Source organism: Pleuronectes platessa, chromosome 15 (assembly GCF_947347685.1).
Source record: "Pleuronectes platessa chromosome 15, fPlePla1.1, whole genome shotgun sequence".
Taxonomy (NCBI): Eukaryota; Metazoa; Chordata; class Actinopteri; order Pleuronectiformes; family Pleuronectidae; genus Pleuronectes; species Pleuronectes platessa.
The window spans coordinates 19,193,674-19,214,565 of NC_070640.1; the positions used below are offsets into that span (position 1 = coordinate 19,193,674).

A 20,892-nucleotide genomic window follows, 5' to 3' on the forward strand; every position below is an offset into this window, starting at 1 on the left:
CAAATGTATTTATAGTTAGACCACCACATCCATACTGTAATATAATTTATATAATTAATTTACAAATTGATTATATAAATTAAATCATTTTACATTGGCTTCAGTGCCATTAACATGTCTTCTGATCAGCGCACACAGCGCGCAAACATTCAGCATCCTTAGGGGCTAAGCCCCCACTTTCTTTCAATCCTAGAAACGCCCCTGCTGGCATCCATTGCACTTCTGTCTGTCCGGGGAGCGGGATCGTCACATGTGACTCTCTCTTAGGTTTCCCCTGTTAATAGTTTTTTGGGGTAGTTTTTGTTGTCTTGTAAAGGTTGAAGGACAGAGGATGTCGCACATTGTTAACCCCTATGAGACTATTTTGTAATATCTGAATATGGGCTACAAAAATAAAATTTGATTGATTGATTGATGACAGTCTCCACTCTCCCCCTCAGACCATGACTCACAAGGCTGTTTTCATGAGAGCTTTTTACACAGTGAGGTGAAAGAGGGAGAAATGGTCAAAGGCCCTGGGAGAGCGTAACCTAACACGCTTCTTCTTCTATGTTGCTTCAGAGAGAAGATTTCCTAAAAATAGACATGGGGTTCTGCTGGTTTGACACAGTGGGGCAGTTGGCACTTCCTTTAAAAAATGCATGTTTTCAAGGCGGACATTTTGACATGTCGTGGTAGGAAAAGGTGCAGATTGTCACGATTTAATGTTAAAGATCAATTCCATTCAGTTGCTTCAGTTTCAGGGTCCTGGTTTGGTCACTAACATGGTTTGGGACCTTAAAAGAAGTGAAGATTTGTTAACGTTAATAGATTTCCACACCATTAAATGGTAAATGTTCTGTATTCATATAGTGCATCTAGTCATGATCACTCAGTTCATTCATATAGAGCATCTATGTGCAGCACAATCTCTATCATACACACTGCGCACCCGTCAGAGGAAATTTGGTGTTCAGTATCAGGTCCAACGGAAATTTGCCATGGAGAATGGGGCAGACTGGGATCAAATTTTTGACCTTCTTGTTAGTGGACGACCCGCTGTATCTCCTGAGCCTCACCCTGCTGTGAAGTAAATCTAAAAACCATCCTCCCTAAATTCTACCAACTTGTGACATATCCCATGTGGGTCTAATCACTTTTGGATATTGACTGTGTCCAAACCTCATATGTCCAAGCTCCCTTAATTCTCACAATATAGTCCACTACATAGTGAGTATGGGTTAGTGAAAGAGTGGGTGATTTCGCACACAGTCCATGTTCACCAGCACCAGAAAGAAAGGATACAGGCTCAGCTCTGGGATACTGAATTTCACACAAGTCAGGGTCATAGTTTAACTTTTGCCTTGGTTCTAAGGGACCCTATAATATATCTTATGTTATGGTTTTGTTCAAAACTGACACAAAAATCTCGAATCAGAGCACCTGTCATTATAACATAAAAGTTTATGGGGGGGAATAATTTTGCTAGTTTTTGTTTGACTCTGAACCGTGAGTCACATGTAATGAGTCCTGCTAGTCTGCAGACTCCACTTTAAGAGCCGTCCATCCATTATTGACGCCATTGGGAGCGGCACCAAATCCCAGTCCAATTTCAGCAAGAGGCAGGAACACGCTGGACAGGTTGCCAGGTCATCATAGTCGACATAAAAAAAGAGAATCCATCAATGCACACCTGTGCATATGCTCAATTTAGGGTCTCCAATTAACCTATACCCCAATCAGAATGTCTTTAGACTGTGGAAGGAAGATGGAGTACCTGGAGCAAATCCACACAGAAAGACCCGGGAAGAACCGGGATTCAAACCAAGAACCTACTTAATGTGAGGTGACAGTGCTAACCACTCTAAAAGCTACTGAGCCTTATATTCTAAAATAGCTCTTACATTTTTTTCAAGGCCATAGGAACCCTGAACCAGAGATGAAACAATAATAGATAATAAATGCAGCCGTCGACTGATGTAAACAAACTTTATTTAACAAAAATTGAAGTCATTCAACAGTCACAGTAACTGACGTCTCTTTCCACTGTACATCTGAACATCTTGTGAACTTCTGCTTAGCCAAAGAAAACTACATTGAAGCTGAGAAATAGTTATAAACATATAACAAGTTTTTAAGCCGATACCACATATCCATTTTTTTTGCAGCTGGTGGGTTTTATTGGAATATAATTACAAACAGTCTCGGGATGAACAGTTGGGTCGATTCTTTTGAACATTCCAGGCCCTGCTCTGGCTCCCGGTCTCCTGTGCACTGTGTTTTCTTAAGGGTCAAGGGGTACATCGTCCCAAGTAGCTCGGTGTAAGGAGTCATCCGGGGGGGCAGAGGGGTCAACCTGGGTGACAGCGACGGTGGCCTGCTCTGGAAGGAGCCTGGGCTCTGTCAGGATGGCAGTGCTGGTGCTCAAGTGGCGGAGTGAATTCAGAACCACTAATGTACAGTGACATGACAAAGACAACTTTCAGATAATGAGAAAGGACAACACATGGAGCGATGGCAGTATTGGTTTTACATCAGCACTGGACTTACTGGGTCTGAGGGCAGGCAGGGAGCAGTGCTGGTCCAGCCAGGACATAGTGGTTCTAAAGTGGTCCTCCACGCTGGCAGTGGACACCATTGAATTATAGGACTCGAACAGTGGCTCGATGATGAAACCGAACTGATGCTGAGTTGAGAAAAGGCTCATAGAAAACGTGAATTCAAGAAAAGTGTTTAATACTCTTTAAATCTGAATATAAAGCTTATTTTCTCCAAAAAAGAACAAAGCCAAATTGAGGATTTGGTCCTCAATTTTCATTGGTTCTTACTGTAGACATAATCTCAATAAAAATTGTTTTATAAAAAAAAGCTTAGCACTTCTCAATATGAGAAAATGGAGAAGTAGTTTGGCAATATGTTCCCACTGCAAATTGATACACATTTGGTGCAGTGCGTGCAGCAGCAGATTTGTGAATGTGGATCAATTCAAAATAATCTAAAGTGACCACATTCATAGTAATAAAGGAACATGTTCTTTGCAATGGTGTGGCTCACAGAAAAAAACCTGGCATATTTAGGGAACTGGTTTCTATTCGGTTGTATACTTTGCTGTGGCCTAATCGTTTTAAAGAAAACTGTTCGGCCTTGGCAGGGCTATATGCTCTTCTGATTGATATTTTAGTTTTGTATTGATATAAATATGGTTTTGGTTTTGGTCTTTTCATGTGATTTAAAATAAGAAACTGGTAAATGCTGCTTATCTTGAATCCGAGAGAAAGCATCCTCTTGGAAAACTTTTGTATTTAAATAAGGATACTTTGAAAGCAGATCAAGATAAAACCACAATCTCTAAAGGAACCATCAGGAAATATTTCAATATTCATGGAGAGGAAATCCCCTCGAGGTGTTTTTTTGTGCAACACACAAACATGATAAAATCATTATCTAGTCTTCTAATCTTGCCTCCAAGATAAGAGCAGTGGTAACGGATTAGGTGATCATTAAGGGAAGAGTTATGTATTACATTTACATAATACTTTTTTTATGCAACACACACACTTTGGATGTATCTCCCTGATAAGGCCTGGAATAATCATGTGCTTTGTCTGAATTAAAACTTCCCTGAAATGATAAAACCCAAGTTTGGATATTTACCATTCAGTGTCCTGGACCAAAGGCTCCATTTCAGAGTATCTTTCCCCGGCCAGACTTTAATTTATAAACACTATCTTTCTCAGTATCTATCCATATTGGCAGGATACTCACTGTAATAAGCTCATTTGGATTCTGGGATAAACGTTTTAGGGAACAAGACGTAATTTGAAATTCATCCAAAAGTCTGCAGAAGCCAAATGATGCTGCAGCCAACTACAGTACTGAACCATAAGACGCTCATGCAGGAACAGAAGGGTTCATTTAGTACACAGCGCTTAATTATAATGCGGAATTAGTTTTATGCAGATTAGGTGAGTTTTTAAAGTCGTGTCTGTTTTAATTAACTTGCAGATTTACATTCACAGGGATACGATCCAGAACTTCCAGTTTTGCAGAGTCTGCATCCGGACGTACTCTCTGAACTTCTGCCTCATGTGGTCGAAGCGTTGCCGCGTGATGGGCACGCCGGTGGCCGGTAGCTGCATCTGACACGCACTGCACGAACACACACACAGTGAGTCAACAGCCCCCCCACCACAACAGACAGACAATGTTCAGCATGCATTCAACCAACTTGTCTGTAACACCCCCATACTCAACTGAGTTCTGTCTTTACAAACTGCCATTAAAAGAACAAGGTTACTCCCAACTATAAGACTTTGTGCAAACTATGATTGATTTGCCATTTACAGATAAAATAAAGGACTCCTGAATTTCACTATCACTTTCTTCAGTAGTTTAAATGGCATCAGCTGATCCTCAATTTATATCACAGGAATATAAAACAATGCTTCTATACAACAGAGTAATAGGGCCACTTGTGGAGAAAAATATATCGGAGATTTTTTTTATTAAAATTGTAATAGTACGAGAATATGGTCGTAACTTCAAACTATGTGTCACATTAGATGGAGAGTATCAGGAGGTCAGCCTGTTGTCTGTGTTAAACAGAGGAATGTGGAGCATTCTGTTAAGGTGTACTTTGGTGTAAGTTTCACATATAACAAAATAGCTTTTGTCAAATCAGCGTCACATTATCATAGTATCAGGTCTTTGGAAATAATGTGTAAGAAACTGATTCTATTCTGCAAAAAGAACAACGAGGAAATTGCCTCTTTTGTGGAGGAGGAAATGTTTGGTAATGGTCACAATGAGTTTTGTGCGAGTACTCCCTGCAGCTTACTTCCATAAATGTTCTCTACTTTATTCTTGGAATATTACAACTTTCTTCTCATTTAAGACTTTATTTAAATCATATTATTACTTGATGCTCCTGATATTACTGATTATTCTAGAAATCTCAGAATTATCTTTACTAATATGGCCCTAAAACCTGTTCTTTTAAACACAACTTCAACAAAATATTTATTTTTTGAGTGTTAAGTGTTCATCCTAACTGCAGAATATCCAACAATCCTCCTGGAAATACTTACACTCATATTGATGCACGCACACACACACACACACACACACACACACGCACACACACACGAAGGCACGCAGGCACGCACACACACACGCACACACACTGAGATAGAAAGTAGAAGTCAGGCCGAGCTAAAGGTCTCACTTGATGTCAGAGTTGAGGAGCTGGACTTCCTCTCTGAGTTTCTGAGCCTGCTCCTGCAGCTGAGTTCTCTCCTGCTGCATCTTAGTGATGTACTCGCCCGTCTTCTGCAGCGTGGTGGCATTACTGATCTGTGACGGCACACAGAGGATCACCACGTCAGCCACACTGAGCACCACAGTCAGTCACAAATATGAAATAGTCCTGTGGTTACATTCCTAATAATAATGTTTGGTGTCATCTGCATTCATTCAAGTTTTCCTGTTAAACTCAGCGTCCGCTTCATGCCGTCTGGCCTCCACCTCTCAGCACATCCACACATTATCTATGCAGCAGCAATTCTTTTTCCAGTACCTTTATGCTTGACTGAGAGCTGAGTGTTGTCACAAGGTTATGTAAAGTGTCAAATCCCGTTTTGATGTTGAACCGCCTCTTCTGCTCTGCTGAGATGTGAGTTACCCTCCTGGTCTCGGAATGCTGCAGACAACAAATCTTAGAAATGTGCACTGAGACTTTCTCTTTACTCTTCACTTCTCACATATTTAACATTCAACAGGGAAAACAGTTCACTGCCTTCACGCTCAGTTAAAGGGCAGACTGAAGGAGATAGTATGTATTACCTTACTTGACTCTCTCTTTACATGGACTGACTGCGGGGACTCTGGGTTGGAGACCATCTCTAAAGGGTTTGGTGTTGATGTTCTCCCAGGATGTTCTGAAAAATTGACTAAAATAAACATTTTATTACAATTTTTTTGACTTCTACATCTCGTCTTTATACCAAAATCTCTGCGTTGTACTGCTGTGCACATTAAAATCTCAAAAGGACAATAATCTGATTTATATTACATATCATCATCCTTTCAGTCTATACTATGATTGTGGATGCTCTGACTTCTAAAGTTATCTTTATTCAACATGACTTTTTTGCTACTTATCCACTCACAATGGCTGAGAAAATAGAGGAACATACATAAATGTGTTTTTAGCATTGTAACCATTATCTGTATATAAAGATGGACGACGCGTCTCCACTTTCCTTCCACATCCTGAAATTAAGATGAAACATCTTGGATATCCCGCCTTCAGAAGCTATACGGTAGTGATCACAGGATGGAGCCACAGTATCAAGGTCCTGCTGATACATGCAATCAACTGATCGAGAGTCAGTCTCAGCCGTCAATCTTGACGTTTCACCCCGTTTCTATAGCATCGGATAACTAATTAAAACCAAACATAATGGACATATGAAAAGATCAGTGTGACAATTGCTTTGATAAAATGACATATACCGTCTGTGATTTGATTTTTTACCTTTTAGTTTGGTCAATGACCCATACAATAACAGGGATGAGGCAGGGTCTATAACCCATACTGCAGCCAGCCACCAGGGGGGGATTGAGCTGTGGGACAGTCATGTCATCCATCTTTATATACAGTCTATGGTATAGTGGTAATTATCCAAAACTCATAAAAGATGGTAAATTGTTATTTCACTTTAAATAATTTTATTTTAATTTCTAATCAGTCGATGACAAAAAAAGCAGTTTATTTTTTATAAACCACTGGACAGAACAATTTTTATCTTCTATTTATCTTTGACGAGCTGAATTTGTATTCCTTGACAATATGTGAATCCTAAGTGCATTTAGAAAATAAATGCTTCAGAGCTCTGAGGGCCTCACCAGATTGGCTGCTCCTGTCTGTGCTGTAGATCTGGACAGGAGACAGTTTCTCATTCTTGGGAATGACCATGGTGGGGCCAGTATGTGCAGAGCCGTGGGCGAGCAGGGTAGACACCCCCAGGCCCCTGGAGGTGCTGGGTTGAGGACTGCTGTGACCCAGGCTGGCGGAGTCGTGGGCGAGCAGGGTAGACACCCCCAGGCCCCTGGAGGTTCTGTGTTGAGGACTGCTGTGACCCATGCTTGCGCTCTGGCCGTGCATAGGCGTCAACACGTACATCCCCGCAGGCCAGCCGGCTCCATGCGGCAGCTGCGAAGCAGCTCCACCAACATGTGTGTTGCTTCTCAACTGCTGAACAACACACAACCTCTACTTAGAATGATTTCCTACACAAACACTCCTGAGAGGAATACAATCAAGCATTAAGGCTCTTAGTTTATACATTTTAAGGTTCTTTAACTTTAACCCTTAACTTGGATAATCATTAAGTTTCATGGTAATGTTTAATATAACTCTCCAGATACGGTTCAACTTTACATTGATGCACGTCTCCATTTAAGTTGGACACTGTCTTTTCTCATGAATGCTTTATTTGATTGAATCTTTATGTTTTTTTCATTATAAATACATTTTGCAGTTTTGTCAGTCCCCACATTGTAGATACACTACAGATCAAAGTGGGCTCAGCTTGACATAAAGCCAGAAGTGTTCCCATGTCTCTTTTGTACCCGATTACTAATTCTACCCAACATGTGTTCAAATGATGAAATCTTAATCATTGTATTACTCCATTCTTTTGCCACTGATATCTATGATTTTTTATAGCCGTGATGAGACCGACTTTTATAACACAGAATTAGCTATTCCTTGTAGTGGGTATCATTGATCTGTCTGTGAATTCCCTGTTGTTGTTTTTTTTTATGTATGATTTAAATTGAGGCCAAATCAGAACATAGTGTATCGTAATAAACCAGTTTTTTTTGTTTAGATATCCTTTCCATGAGGTCCTAGCTGCGGTAAAATAATGACAATTTCTAAATAATTTACCCAATATAAGTTTTGTCCTCATTTTATTCAAACCTAACATGTAGGCCTTCAGAAATGTCTAAATCCCTTTTATACAACTGATAAAAAAAACAACTCAATTAAACTATGTTTTACACCAGTGGTGTCTAAGAACCCAGACAGATCAAATGTGTCATTGTCTGTTTCCTTAAACTTCATTATGCTGTCAACATCAATGTTTTAGAGCAAATCTCATAAAATTATGAGAAGTCAGAAAGTGAAATAGCTCAAGTTAAAATTAAGTAGAATTGTTAAAGATGACCAACAGATCCTAAGCCAAACATTAGAGTTAATAATACAGAATAATTATAAAATACTGCAGTGTAGCTTCAAACTTATTATTTAGATATTAGATTTTTTTTTTTAACTTCTTCTTCTTTTTCATCTTCTTCTTATTACATTATTTGATGCGGGCATGCTGTACCAAGCTACTTACTGTATAAACACAATGTGACAGTCTTACCGTGGAGCTAGGCGATGATGACCTCTGACCTTTGGCTGTCACCAGCAATGGTTGCCCTGAAAACCCAATACCAATACTTTTTTCCTCACAAAATAGTTTTTCCCATTATTGTTTCCAACTAATAACTGATGTTAATGACAGAATGATGAATGAGCTGACTTACGTTCCCGGGTGCCGGAGAGCAGTTGAGCCAGGCAGCTAGGGGGTTTGGGGGCAATGAACTGGGAGCCAGACTGAGTGACAGAGGGACTAACTGTCCTCGCTCCCCCGGTCTTTTTCTTGTGCTTCCCCCTGACCCCAGTGACGGCGACCTGCCTCGGGATGGAGAAGTAGTGGGCTGGGGTGACAGAGGGCAGCATCGCCTGGAGCGGGTCAGACATGTTGGCAGGGTAACTGAGAGAGTGGCAGGGAGTCTGTGCGTATGTGAAGCCGTGACCCTGCTGCACAGAGCCCTGGGCCCCCATGGTAGAGGCGGTGTGGGTGATGACACTGGAGGTCACACTTGTTGTCGGGTAGTTGCCAAACTTGTGGGATGGTTGGTGCAAAAAAGGAATACTTGCAGTGGCCGGCTGCTGGGTGCAGGTGTTGAAGGCGAGAGCAGCAGGTGTATTGGGGTACAGCTGGTGTCCATATGACATGGCTTGTGATCCCATGCTGGACGTGTGGTATTCGCTGAAGTCCTGGCCTGGCCTTGTCGGTTCTGGCCGGATATTGGATGAGGACAGCTGAGGCAAATTGTCAGAAGACAGATTGGGCTGGAAGAGACAAGATTCACTCTTTACTGTGTGTGAAATGTTTGCACAGCAAGATGTCTCAAGAGCAGGTGAAGTTGTTAACAGCCACCGTACCTGGGCGAGCTGGCTGTCCAAAAGCAGCTGAGGAGCTGTTACTACAGTGGGTGGAACCGAAGCGAATGCTGTGCTGGATGAGCTCTGGAAATAACCGCAGTCAGCAAAACCAGTGTGTGCCATGGCCTGGTCAGTGCAGTTCATAAAGATATCTGAGAAAAACACACACACTGTTAATCACAAATTCTGACACTGATGCGAGGAGACAAATGACAAAAATGTAGGAAAAGTAGAGTCTTGGTGAATTTGAGCCAACTCAATAAATGATTCCATCAATCATTAAATGTTAAAGTGAGTCAATTTTTTTTCATTTTGTTTGTCTGTTTGTTCATTTGTCAGCAGGATTACTCACTCACTTTCCATGTAGTGTTTTGGAGGGGCATGACTGAAGGGAGGACTCCTTGAGTGTCAGTGTGGATCTGGCTCAGTGACTAACACACACACTGTATTACAACAGTGGCAGGAACTATGTGTGTCTTACAAAGATTGACGAGTAGCCAGTGGCCTGTTGGATTGTTTCACTGACAGTAACACAACAACCACAGCCAACGTGCCTCTGAGCAAGGACCTAAACCCCAGCCTGACTACTCCATCCTGTATGCAGGTCCCCTGCCGACGTTGTCTTGCTGCAGGCGCGCTGTTAGGTCTCCAGAGGTGAGCAGCCTGAGGCTACGTAGAAAAAAACATTTCCTGCCTCTCACACTCTGGAGGACATATTAACAAGTATTAACTTATAAAAGGATTCAGGAGTCAGCCAGTAGACAATCAATTATCTTGCACTAAAATGAAACTTGACTTGTTTAACTTGTTGCTGTTGCTGATTTTATTATGTGTTTACTTTACCAAGACCTTTACATAATCCTACACTTACTCATTTTGGGCCGTGGTGGATCCCTCTTACATGACAGGATGACCGACATGCAGAAAATCCACTTTAAAAGTCCCCTGACCGCCTGCTGAGCTTTTCTCCTTTTTATGCTTTAATAACTTTTTCACATAGATAAAGACAAGCTCTTAAAACAGAGGTCAGCATCATCATTTTGCTGCAGTGTGCATCATTTTCTATTCTCTGTTAAAGAAAAAGAAATTCTCACGTATATCAAACTATGATTAAATTATTAACTACGCAGGACAAAGATGAGCAGCTCAAACACGATGGATGAGATACCACTGGAAGGAAGGAAGGAAGGAAGGAAGGAAGGAAGGAAGGAAGGAAGGAAGGAAGGAAGGAAGAAAGAAAGGCAGACAGACAGACAGACAGACAGACAGACAGACAGACAGACAGTCAGACAGACAGACAGACAGACAGACACACACACGCACACACACACACACACAGACACACACACTACCTTGCATATCCATGAATTCAGCCAGGTCGGGCTGCAGTGGACTCAGCCCTGGCTGGATAATATCAGCATTGCTGGTGTAGTCTGAAGAGAAAGGACAACGAGATAGAAAAACATTTGTTTGAGTGCATCTGTCAATGTGTCACTAATTTGCTTTCTTGCAGAGAGGACGACGAAAAGCTCATGATCGATCTCTAAAATCTTCCTTTGATTCCACGGTGACAAGAAAAAAGTCTGTGAAGCCTTCCTCACTCTAGTCGGGAGTTAAGGGCAGAGGATGTCGCACCTTGTTAAACCCTATGAGGCAAATTGTGATTTGTGAATACAGCCTATAAGAATTGAAATTTGATTGATTGATTGATTTAGAATAACCTGTTTTCCTACATTAACTGGTCGTTGTGACGCAGCCTCCATTAAACTTTCACTGGGCTTGTGAGATATACGGGGAGCTCAATGATTTATTAACTAGTCGAATGTTTTCTGTAGCTGCCATTCAGACCTGAACAATGTCAATTTACTCCCAGAGACATGCTTGTCAGCTCAGCTTCAGCTATTCTTGAGATAACTAGGGCAAACTCTTGAGGTACTGCCGTAGCATCTCTATTGGGTTAAGGTCTGGGCCCTGACTGGGCCACTTCAATGGGATGATTGGTGTTTAGGGTTATTTTCCTGCTGTATCACCACCTTCCACTGGTCATCAGCTGGTGAACAGTCTCCCTGACACGAAGATAAGTAAATATGATACACAGATACAGATACTGTGTTGCTTATGGGCTGTAATTTGTTGACTATTTGCTCAGCTGGCCACAGTGACTTCAATCAATAAAGTATTATTATGTGGTTTAGTTGAAATTGATGTTGATAAAAATATATTGATTACTATTGGACACAGCAAAGCGATTCCCCTGTTTCCTAATGCTAGACTCCACTACACTGTCCTGGCTTTGCTCTTAAATTAAATTAACAGTAATGTGTATGCCTGGTGAAAGAAAATATATTTATATATATAAATAAAAAAATGAATATATATAGAAACATGTAAAAAAAAAATCCTTTAAATACGCAGCAACCACATTTATCACTGAGACGTTTCAGGGCTGTATGATAGTGATTTGATCAGATTTGATTGGGGAAAACTCCGCTGGCAGCATGAGAATCAATCACAAAACTGTATTCAAAAATACTAAATCCTGAATTGATGTCTGCAGTATATGTTTGACTAAATGCAAGTCCTTTGAAAAGAATGCATTTTAGAAGCTTTAAAACATTAAGTAGGACCAATAATTGGATATTCTCATCTCATCATATTACATTATATATCACATAGTTACAGTATATGTGGAGCTGATCTACCTGTGACACTATATGTGAGACTGGGGGCATAGTCACAGTGTGTGCCTACTTACTGTCCTGCTGGTCGCAGGCCCAGGAGCCCGGCTTTTGCGTCATGGTGAACAGGGTGTCGGCGATGTCGGACAGAAGGCAGTCCAGGTCAAACATGTGGGCCTCCACTGGAGCTGCCTCCGGCTCCTGGTGCATCTGACTGTTCCATTTCTCCAGCTTGGACTGGCACATCTGACCCTGCAGCACATCAGCCCAAGGAGAACAACACTTCCATCAGTCAATGCCTGATCCATCCATTGGAGGGCGCCCTGCACATAGGGCTGCGAAGGCCTGAATGCAGATTAGTGCATTGATGGCATTTAGCCCCAACTGAATACATCCAGCACGAATAGTAAAAACCAAAATGTAATTATACACACTCAATGGATCCAGTTACCAAATTACAAATATCAAAGCAGCAAGCACTGCAGTTGAATCCAAATACTAAATTACACATATTGGATCTGTATATCCATTATCCATCCAGCCAACCAGCTATTAAGTCCAAGAGTCGGTTGTCCTCTTTAAACCCAGTTAACAAAACTCACAGAGAAAGAAGCTCTTGGCTCAGGCTTTTCCCTCTGTTTTGGAAATGTGAGGCTACATTTATAGGGAAGCCCAGACTGAGCCGGAAACAGTTTTGATTACGTCTCAAAACATGACATATCCCCGCTGGTAATTTATTTATTCACCCCTCGATTTGTTTTCTTTGCAGGGGAATATAAGTGAAAACCAGCCGAAATGAGGTAAGATTGCCGTGTGCATATATGCATGTTTGTGTGTGTCTCTACGTGTAAATACAGCGCATGATGAAAAAGCACTTCTGACATATTGTTCAAAAACAGTAGCACCTCACAGATTCTCATTATGTTGCCTTTGTCAATTTCATATTTTGATGTCTCACCGTTTCAACAAGACCAGCAGGCTTTTGTCCCTGACCTAATTTTGGCGGCACGTTCACGTTCATGTGCGGCGACTTGAAGCCCCTCACAAAACAAATTGCTGTTGCCTTGGTGAAGAAAAAAAACATAATGCTCATGCATATGAGCGACTCCAAATTTCTCACTTCCGATTGGGATTATTTACAGATCAACAAATATTCGATGATACACGAGATAATATGACATTGACATTAAAATATGTAAGCAGATATGAGTCCATGAAAAAGTTTCCAGATGTGGCAAAAACATATTTTTATGTGTTATTAACATCTTTTTCTGAGACATTTCTCTTGTGTTGTCCTTTCACAACTAACTACAAACAAAAAAAACAATAGGCTGTGTCAAATTATTCTGAGGGACATACATGAACAATTGAGAACCTCTGCTCTAGATTGCTGTTATGCAGTAATCTGCTCCAGACATCAAATGTCTTCAGCTACAAGATCCAGAAAATATGAGGAAGTGGATACAGGAGGGTGCATTCAACACAAACACAACCATATAAAACACATACCCATCAGTGTTACACATCATACATATAACACAAATACACAGATACACACAGATCGCTCAGCCTCTCCCACAGACTTCCCCTCAGATGTAAGAAAAATGAAGGACAATTAAAGATATCTGAGAAAGAACTAAAACTAGTGAAATAGCCTTCCAGGTTCAAAGTGATTCATATATAAAACAACTTTGGTCAGTTGTATAAACGAGCAAAAAATGGTGAACACAGAATAGGTCTCCATCTTGGAAAAGAGGTGTAACTGTAATTTCCATATGGAAATAAACAAATAGACAGCGACAAATTTAATAAACTGCAATGGGATAAATTATTATGAACAGCAACTTTTGCTACTATTATGGGAAATTATTTGTCCAAATAAATATAAACCATTAGAAGATGTTGAGCTTGAGGAATCAGAATTGAAATGGGGTGAAAACAAAGTTAGGCATCAGAAATAATCATGTGGTTAATTTGTATCGGTTTTATAATATTTGATTAGGTTTATTGAGAATACAGTTCAGTTGTTTCCAGAACTGTCTTGGGTAAAAAATATCCTGCAAAAAAACAAACTCTATAGTATTTGGATTTTGCATTCTTTGTTCTGGTCTTACATGCATTCCTCAATCAGAAGTATCTTTAGATGAGCGATGTTTCTTCTTTGTGTTTGAAGAGGCTTAGATGTGAACTGAAACAGGGGAAATGTCTACCATTGACTCTTATACTCTTATTTGCAGTGGCATGTTCATCATTTACTTCCCTAAATTAGAAAAAGAGACATTCCGTCAAATTTACATTCTACTGTCTCAGTCTAATATTTTTCAGAGGAATAGTGGAATTTAAGTTTTCCCTTCACTAAATATAACAGAGTGATCAGATACAACAATCTGATTGAATTCTCCCTTCAGGTCTCCAGTCGAACAGAGATGAGGACAGATGATCTGATCTGGCTGCTTCATTGATTCTCTATGTGAGGTTTACGGTAACAACACATTAGTGGGAGTCAATCAAACCAGTTACTGTTGATGTCACCCAAAACAATCACTTCATCATATCTCTTAAACAAATCAATAGTTTGCAATATATCATTCTGGAGGAGAGGGAGGCCTATAAATATAACCAAAATGTTTGTTATCACACAGAATAATGCTAATAAAAAGAACTTCAAAATTAACTGGGTCTACCACATAGAAACCAGATCTGCATCACATCTCCTCCCGGCGTCCTGTCAGCACCACACAGAACATTACGGTCATTATAACGTGTAACTGAGGCTCTGAGGGAATCACTTTTTAAAGCGATGTTCCTACATTTAAGATGAGCATGTTACTGAATCCAAAAAGAAAAAGAAAAAGGTCAAAAAAGTAAAGTGGGTCGTGAGAGACACCTACCAAATACATAAGCCATTACAACTACACAAACAGTTAGGACTAACAGAGAGGAAGTGACCAAAGCTTAACTTTAAAAACAAGGCCAGCCAATTGACCCTTAACCCCACAGGCCAAATCCACTCTGACCTTTGTCTCCTTCAATGTATTTACACATTCAGGGGACTGATCTTTATGAGAAATTCGGTGCAGCTTGATGGAATTTAAGGGGACTGGTGGAGGAATGTGCTCTATTGAGTGGCATTCTAGTTCAGTCTGGTTCACTGTGGTGTACTGACCAGTCGACCGACAAACCTACGTCAGTATCTATAGAGGCGTAGCCTGGCTACAAATCAATAGTGATACCCCATCACTATCAAAGTACAAACTTCTGATTGGTTGTACAGTCCACTCCCCATGTTTAAGCACAGCGTTCCTGCTACGGCCTTTATTTATAACCTGGTTCAGGAGCCTGGGAGGACTTTGTTTCCCTCTTAAAATGATTGACTGAGTTTTAATATTAGGACCGACAGTGTACTAACAGTCTATAATAGTCTGTAAAAGATCAGATCCCCAAAGGCGTTTGAAATGCAACGCGCAGTGTGAGAGGATAAAGCTATTATCCTTGCATAATCAGAATGTAAAAGATTTTATGAGAACAACACACTAACTTTATTTAGCCAATTCAATTTTCAAACGAGGCTTTGAGAGCCGCAAACTGTTATAAAGTATATGACATAAACAAGCATTACAGTAAACTGATAGTGCAGGTGTTGTTTTTACAGCCACTGCAAATGATCTGTTCAGTCAAACGCGAGATAACACTTTGGGAACACGGAGCATTAAAGCAGCTCCATGAATCTTTGACCTGTCAGATATGTGCTGACATGTGTCTTTTCATGCGCTGCAAAGTGCATACACAATTTGATCTTAACTGTGACCTCAGTTCAAATGTGAGCATCCGGTGGCACAGAGAAAGTATTCGTGAAAGGTGAGAGAGTAGTAATAGTGGGACGTGGGCTGTGATTCCCGAGGGCCCATCTCCGGCACTGTGAGTATACGATCATGAATGAAGTTCTTCCCCACAGTCCCTCCCCTCTCTTTGCTTTTCTCCTATTTTGCCTTTTGCTCTTTTGTTTGTTTTTTGCCTCACCGTGACGTCACACACGGGCCCACCGCTGAACTAGGTCAGATTTGATGACATTAAATTCTGTAACTATTTCACCTGAATACAGATGAAGCCTAAGGGTCTGTGAGAGGTATTGTTGCTTCAGGAAATCAATATGCGTCAATTGCCTACAAATTATGGACCAACTCTTTTTGCATGTTTTTGTTTCTATTCAGTTGTTTATTTTCCTCTGTACTTAATCAGGGGAGACTAATAGCTGTTTGTAGAACCTTGATGATCATAAAACCATCGAACAATGCCAGCAGGTCACCAGCTCGCACACACACACACACACACACACACTCACACACACACACACACACACACACACACACAAGAGGATGGGTCAATGAACCAAATTCAGCTTTCAAGAATCAAAATCAATGTTTCTTTTCATTAGTGATTTTCACATGATAATAATGATAAAGGTGGACTGGTCGGTTGCCATACCTCTTGCAGCATTGATAGAATATCATCCTTCTTTTTCTCAAGCTGCAAAGAAAAAGCAAGAGAAACTGTTTAATTGATGAGAAAACTCACAAAGCCAAAAGCCGTGGTAGCAGACATGCTAACAACACAGTGCAACCGGGACCGATGATGTCATTATTTCTGGCAGGAATTTGGTCACAAACTTGAGTTCATCCTGTTGGAAACATGTTTTCACCTAATAGGTGCAACATTTCACAGCAATCAATCCAAAGTGACCGTGGCGCAGAGAGCTCAACGCAATGCAACTTCAGAAAACACATGCAAATAAACACAACACATAAATTTGACAACAGTTGTGCTTCAAATAGAAAGCGCACAGCAAAACAAATTTTTCCAGGGAACGCTAAACGAGATGAAATTGGCCTGGACCCACTTGTTGCCATTATCTGAGAATCCAGAAATAACTAATGTTGGCTTTACCTCAGTGCTAAAAAATGTGAATTGTGTGACAAATTTGATAAACGCTTTTTTTTAACATTTATATATTATTTCTGATAAAGGCTGTTAACCTAGCATTAGCACTGTGCATAATGTTATCCTGCCAATTCCAGTAATCGGATGAAATACACTTAATTGAGAAACGGACTAACTTCATGTTAGGTAGTTAGGTATCAGATCAACAACGCCGCAGTAAAGACAATACATGCTGATCTATAAAGACATAAAGTTTCTTAATTAATTCAGCGTTAGGGTTTTTTCTATACGAGTACATGTAGTGTCTATTTGTATGTGTGTCCTGACGTTGTAATGTGTTGAGCTCTCAGGGCCATTACAGAGACATTACACCACAAATACCAATCATTAGTGTATATTACCCAGGAACCAAGATTGTCTTTGCGGTTGTTTTGCTAATCCATCTAGTTAATTTGGAAATACTTGTTAGGGTAAGTAAAACTTTTGAAATCTTACAGGACAAATCCATCCCTGCAGTCAGAGGATTCATCTTATATAGGTACAAAATATTAAAATGTCAATCCCATCCACTGAGCTGCGAGCATACAACTCAAAATAAACAGGTGTGCTTTTAAAATAAAATGAGTTCTCTCACCCTCTTCTTATAGTAAATCCTCCACTTATGATACTCCCTGATCACCACCTCAATCCTTCTCTTCCAGTAGCTGCCCTCCAGCACAATCGTCTGTTGATGTGAAGCAGAAATACAAAAATCACACGTGTAAACGGTCATTCGCTTATTATATAAACATCAGCAATATACATTTATTATCATTTGCATTCATGATTTAATCAAAAATAACCCAGCTTATACTTCCTCAAAGAAGACTGATTAAAGAATTCCTTAAACACAGTGGACTCACTTGAGGCTTTCGATGGGCATCGCCCTCAGAGCCCTCCAGAGGGGTGACGAAGCCACACACTGAGCTCTTCTTCCTCTCCCAGTCTAAAGAGACATAACAACAAAATCAACAGGATTGTAGCTGTTGCACAAGGAACAATCATTTAGTTACCAAGAAAAAGGGGGATTCCTTAGTTTGTGTGTTTTTTTTTTATTATCCCAATTTCTGTTGCTTTTTGTGTAACGTCATTGTCCGTTATGAGGAAGGTGCAGAGTGGCGGTCTCACACTGAATGTACCAGCCTCTCCAGATGGCATTGTTAATACGAATTTTATCCCTCCACAGCAGCCGCAGACCCTTAAAAGACTTCCACTTCGGTGAGACGATCTTGCCACTGCAACAAAGGGAAAGAAGACTTTGAATAATACATTGTTTGTGGAAAATATTATTTTCTCTTCATGATTAGTGGCACAGACAAGTGACAAAATACTCTTTGGAGGGAAAATGACACAGTGGAAAAACTCTGTGGCCACATCTGTTAAAAACATGTCTTGATGTTGACTAATAGTGTCAAATCAGCTTGTTCACCAGTGCACTGCAGACGTCTTGCACTCTTTCCCAGTGTCCCTCATCCTGCTGCTCAGAGGAGGCCCCATAATGTGAGGTGCTTGGGAAGTTGCTAGGAAGCCAGAGGGAGTCATTTTCAACATGCATTTAATGGAGAAACATCGCTGTCAGGATGAGAACTCATTAACACCAGTCCAGTTGAAGACAAAGAACCGCAATATACCTGTTCCACATTATAGGTCCTTAATGCTATGGTCCTTAAGGGAACGTGGTCTGGTTTTACTGGAAACCATCATTCTTCAGGCATTATTGTGCTACTTTCATGAAACTACTGACACAAAGTGGCTTGTAAGAAAAATATCTGCTCTGGGTCTGTCATTTGTAACTGCAACTGAAAGATGCTTTTAAAGAGAAATAGCAGGAGCCTTCTTTGCAAGTGTGCTCCAGATGTGGTCACAAAACAGCTTCAAATCTGGACTATTCTTATTTCATACACCATTTTTAAACGACAAAATAAAACCTGGCATTTTTCATCTTTCCATTTACACGGTATCTATGTAATAAGGTGAAATAAGCACAGTGTTAAGTCAAAGCAAAAGGCTAACTAAAATAATGTAAGGCATCATAGGATCTTCTCTGCTTTCCCTCGGTGACACTGTAGTCTGCCCGGTGCTGCCAACTAGTATCAAAGTCCAGTTTTCACTGCAGATTTTCCAAGCTGTTGCACAAGAGGCTGCGAAAACATCTCTTTTCCAACACATCACATTTTTAAAATGAATGTGCAGAAACAATAAATCCTGGTATAGTTTTAGGTGGAGCTCTCTATGTCTGTGGCTCTTGAAAACACATCTAGAGAGGAGATCACAACACAGGGAAAGATTGTATTCTATCAATAATGACCTGCTGGCTTATTTTTCAAAATAAGTTGCTGCAAACAAGAAACAGCGGTCATGTGGTCCATCGTTTGTGAAAACATGGTCACGCCTGCCGCAGCTTGAAAATAAAGATTTTAATGCAGAATTTTAGAGAATAATTATAAGGAAAGTCAGCTCAGTTTTCATTACGGGACTCATAAATTGCAAATTTTTTATATAATTTTTTCTTAAGATATCTTAAGATGTAACAAATAATTGTCCACTTTTCTCTTGTTCAGGATGACAACCATTGTATCCCAAGTTTCAGAAGATTGCACTGCAGACATTTTTAGAAAATGAAAGGGAAATCAACTCAATTTACATTATGGTATTCATAAATTGCTCAAAATTAAATATCATTTAAAACATCATTTTAAAAATGTCCTTAAAAGGTGACAAAGAACCTCCACCACCCTCTTGTTCATTCTGACCACCCCTGTCTGCATGTCAAGTCTCAATTAATTGTACTGTAGACATTTTAGGAAAGCATAGGGGAAAATACCATCAATTTCCTTAGGGAATTAATAACTTTCTATTACCATAAACAAGAGTGAGATGAAAATGCCTATATGCCATTTTTTGTTAATTACCTATATAATATTCCATTTCAATATACTTGTTAATTCGTAGAAAGTAAAATCGTTTTAACTTTTTATCAAACGTCCACAGTAAGTGACATTAAACCTTTGTTTTTCGTTCTTTTTCCAGCACCTGGACCGTAACACCTGGAACAGACGCGCAGACGAAGGCCCACATGACCGCGGCTAAAGGAGAAGACCTGAACACATTCACTAAATAAACTAAAAGTAATGGCTGCATTTTCAGATGAAGAAGCAGCCAAACTGAGCTCATGCACGGTTTTCACGTGGTTCCAGAGAAGACGAGCAGGGACCCACCTGTAGGCCAGGGACATGCACTCAAACAGGCGGGTCAGAGTGGGGTCGATGCTCAGGCTGCCGGAGCTCAGGGGCCCGTAGCGGTACGTCTGACACCACGTCCTGTTCACCGTGTCGAAGTCGTACCTCAGCGACTCCCCGCTTTCCCTCTTGCGCCGCTCGGAGTCGCTGTGCGGCGACGACACCATGAAGTGTCCGCTGTGGATAACCTGGACGCGGTTGGAGGAGCGGCTGGAGGAGCGGCTGGAGGAGCAGGTGGACGGCCCGACTTGGGCCCCCTGAGCCGGGGCCCCCTCCGGCTCCAAGTCCAACTCCCATGAGTGCTGGAGCTGGCTCTGCCCTTTACCCGCCATGGTGCGTTGTTCTCTCAGCGTGGACTTCTCCTGCAGACTGTGAACTTTCTCCTCAAATGACTCCCACACCCTCCTCCTCCTCCTCCCCCCGCCCCCCCTGGGTTTCCCATGATGTTCCAGTGTTCCTGCTCACATCTGTCAGCTTAGACACATCTGTCCACCTCACCAGCCGCACACTTCTGAGCACTACTGTTATAACAGCGGAACGTTATGTTCAACTTCCTGAAGATGCTAATCATTAATAGACCAATGCTGATGAGGTCATTTCAAAATATAATAACGATACATTTAGACTCTAATACAGGGTTAGAATGGGCCTATCATTTACAATGAAATATTCTAATAGCATTTTCATATTTTAGAGTAATTTTAGACTGTTCGTACTTATTCTAAATTCCCTTAACGAT

General features: G+C 40.8%; 1 protein-coding gene across 4 annotated transcripts; it reads right to left on the bottom strand.

The window, feature by feature from the left end:
* Positions 1–1,954: 1,954 nt before the first annotated feature.
* On the bottom strand, positions 1,955–20,671 carry LOC128457096 (carbohydrate-responsive element-binding protein). 4 transcript variants are annotated; one of them, XM_053441623.1, is made up of 17 exons: positions 20,133–20,671; positions 18,043–18,149; positions 17,778–17,860; positions 17,510–17,599; positions 16,423–16,464; positions 12,015–12,189; positions 10,612–10,692; positions 9,260–9,411; positions 8,575–9,166; positions 8,412–8,467; positions 6,886–7,231; positions 5,821–5,927; positions 5,555–5,677; positions 5,204–5,331; positions 4,005–4,128; positions 2,530–2,659; positions 1,955–2,430 (listed from the first exon to the last, which is right to left on the bottom strand). In XM_053441623.1, the coding sequence occupies exons 1-17, from the start codon at positions 20,483–20,485 to the stop codon at positions 2,264–2,266; spliced, it is 2,856 nt and encodes a 951-aa protein (XP_053297598.1). In that variant the 5' UTR covers positions 20,486–20,671; the 3' UTR covers positions 1,955–2,263. The 4 variants fall into 4 exon arrangements, with proteins under 4 accessions (XP_053297598.1, XP_053297599.1, XP_053297597.1 ...); XM_053441624.1 differs by having other exon boundaries at positions 5,821–5,915; positions 6,886–7,234; XM_053441622.1 differs by having other exon boundaries at positions 6,886–7,234.
* Between the last annotated feature and the right edge of the window lie 221 nt (positions 20,672–20,892).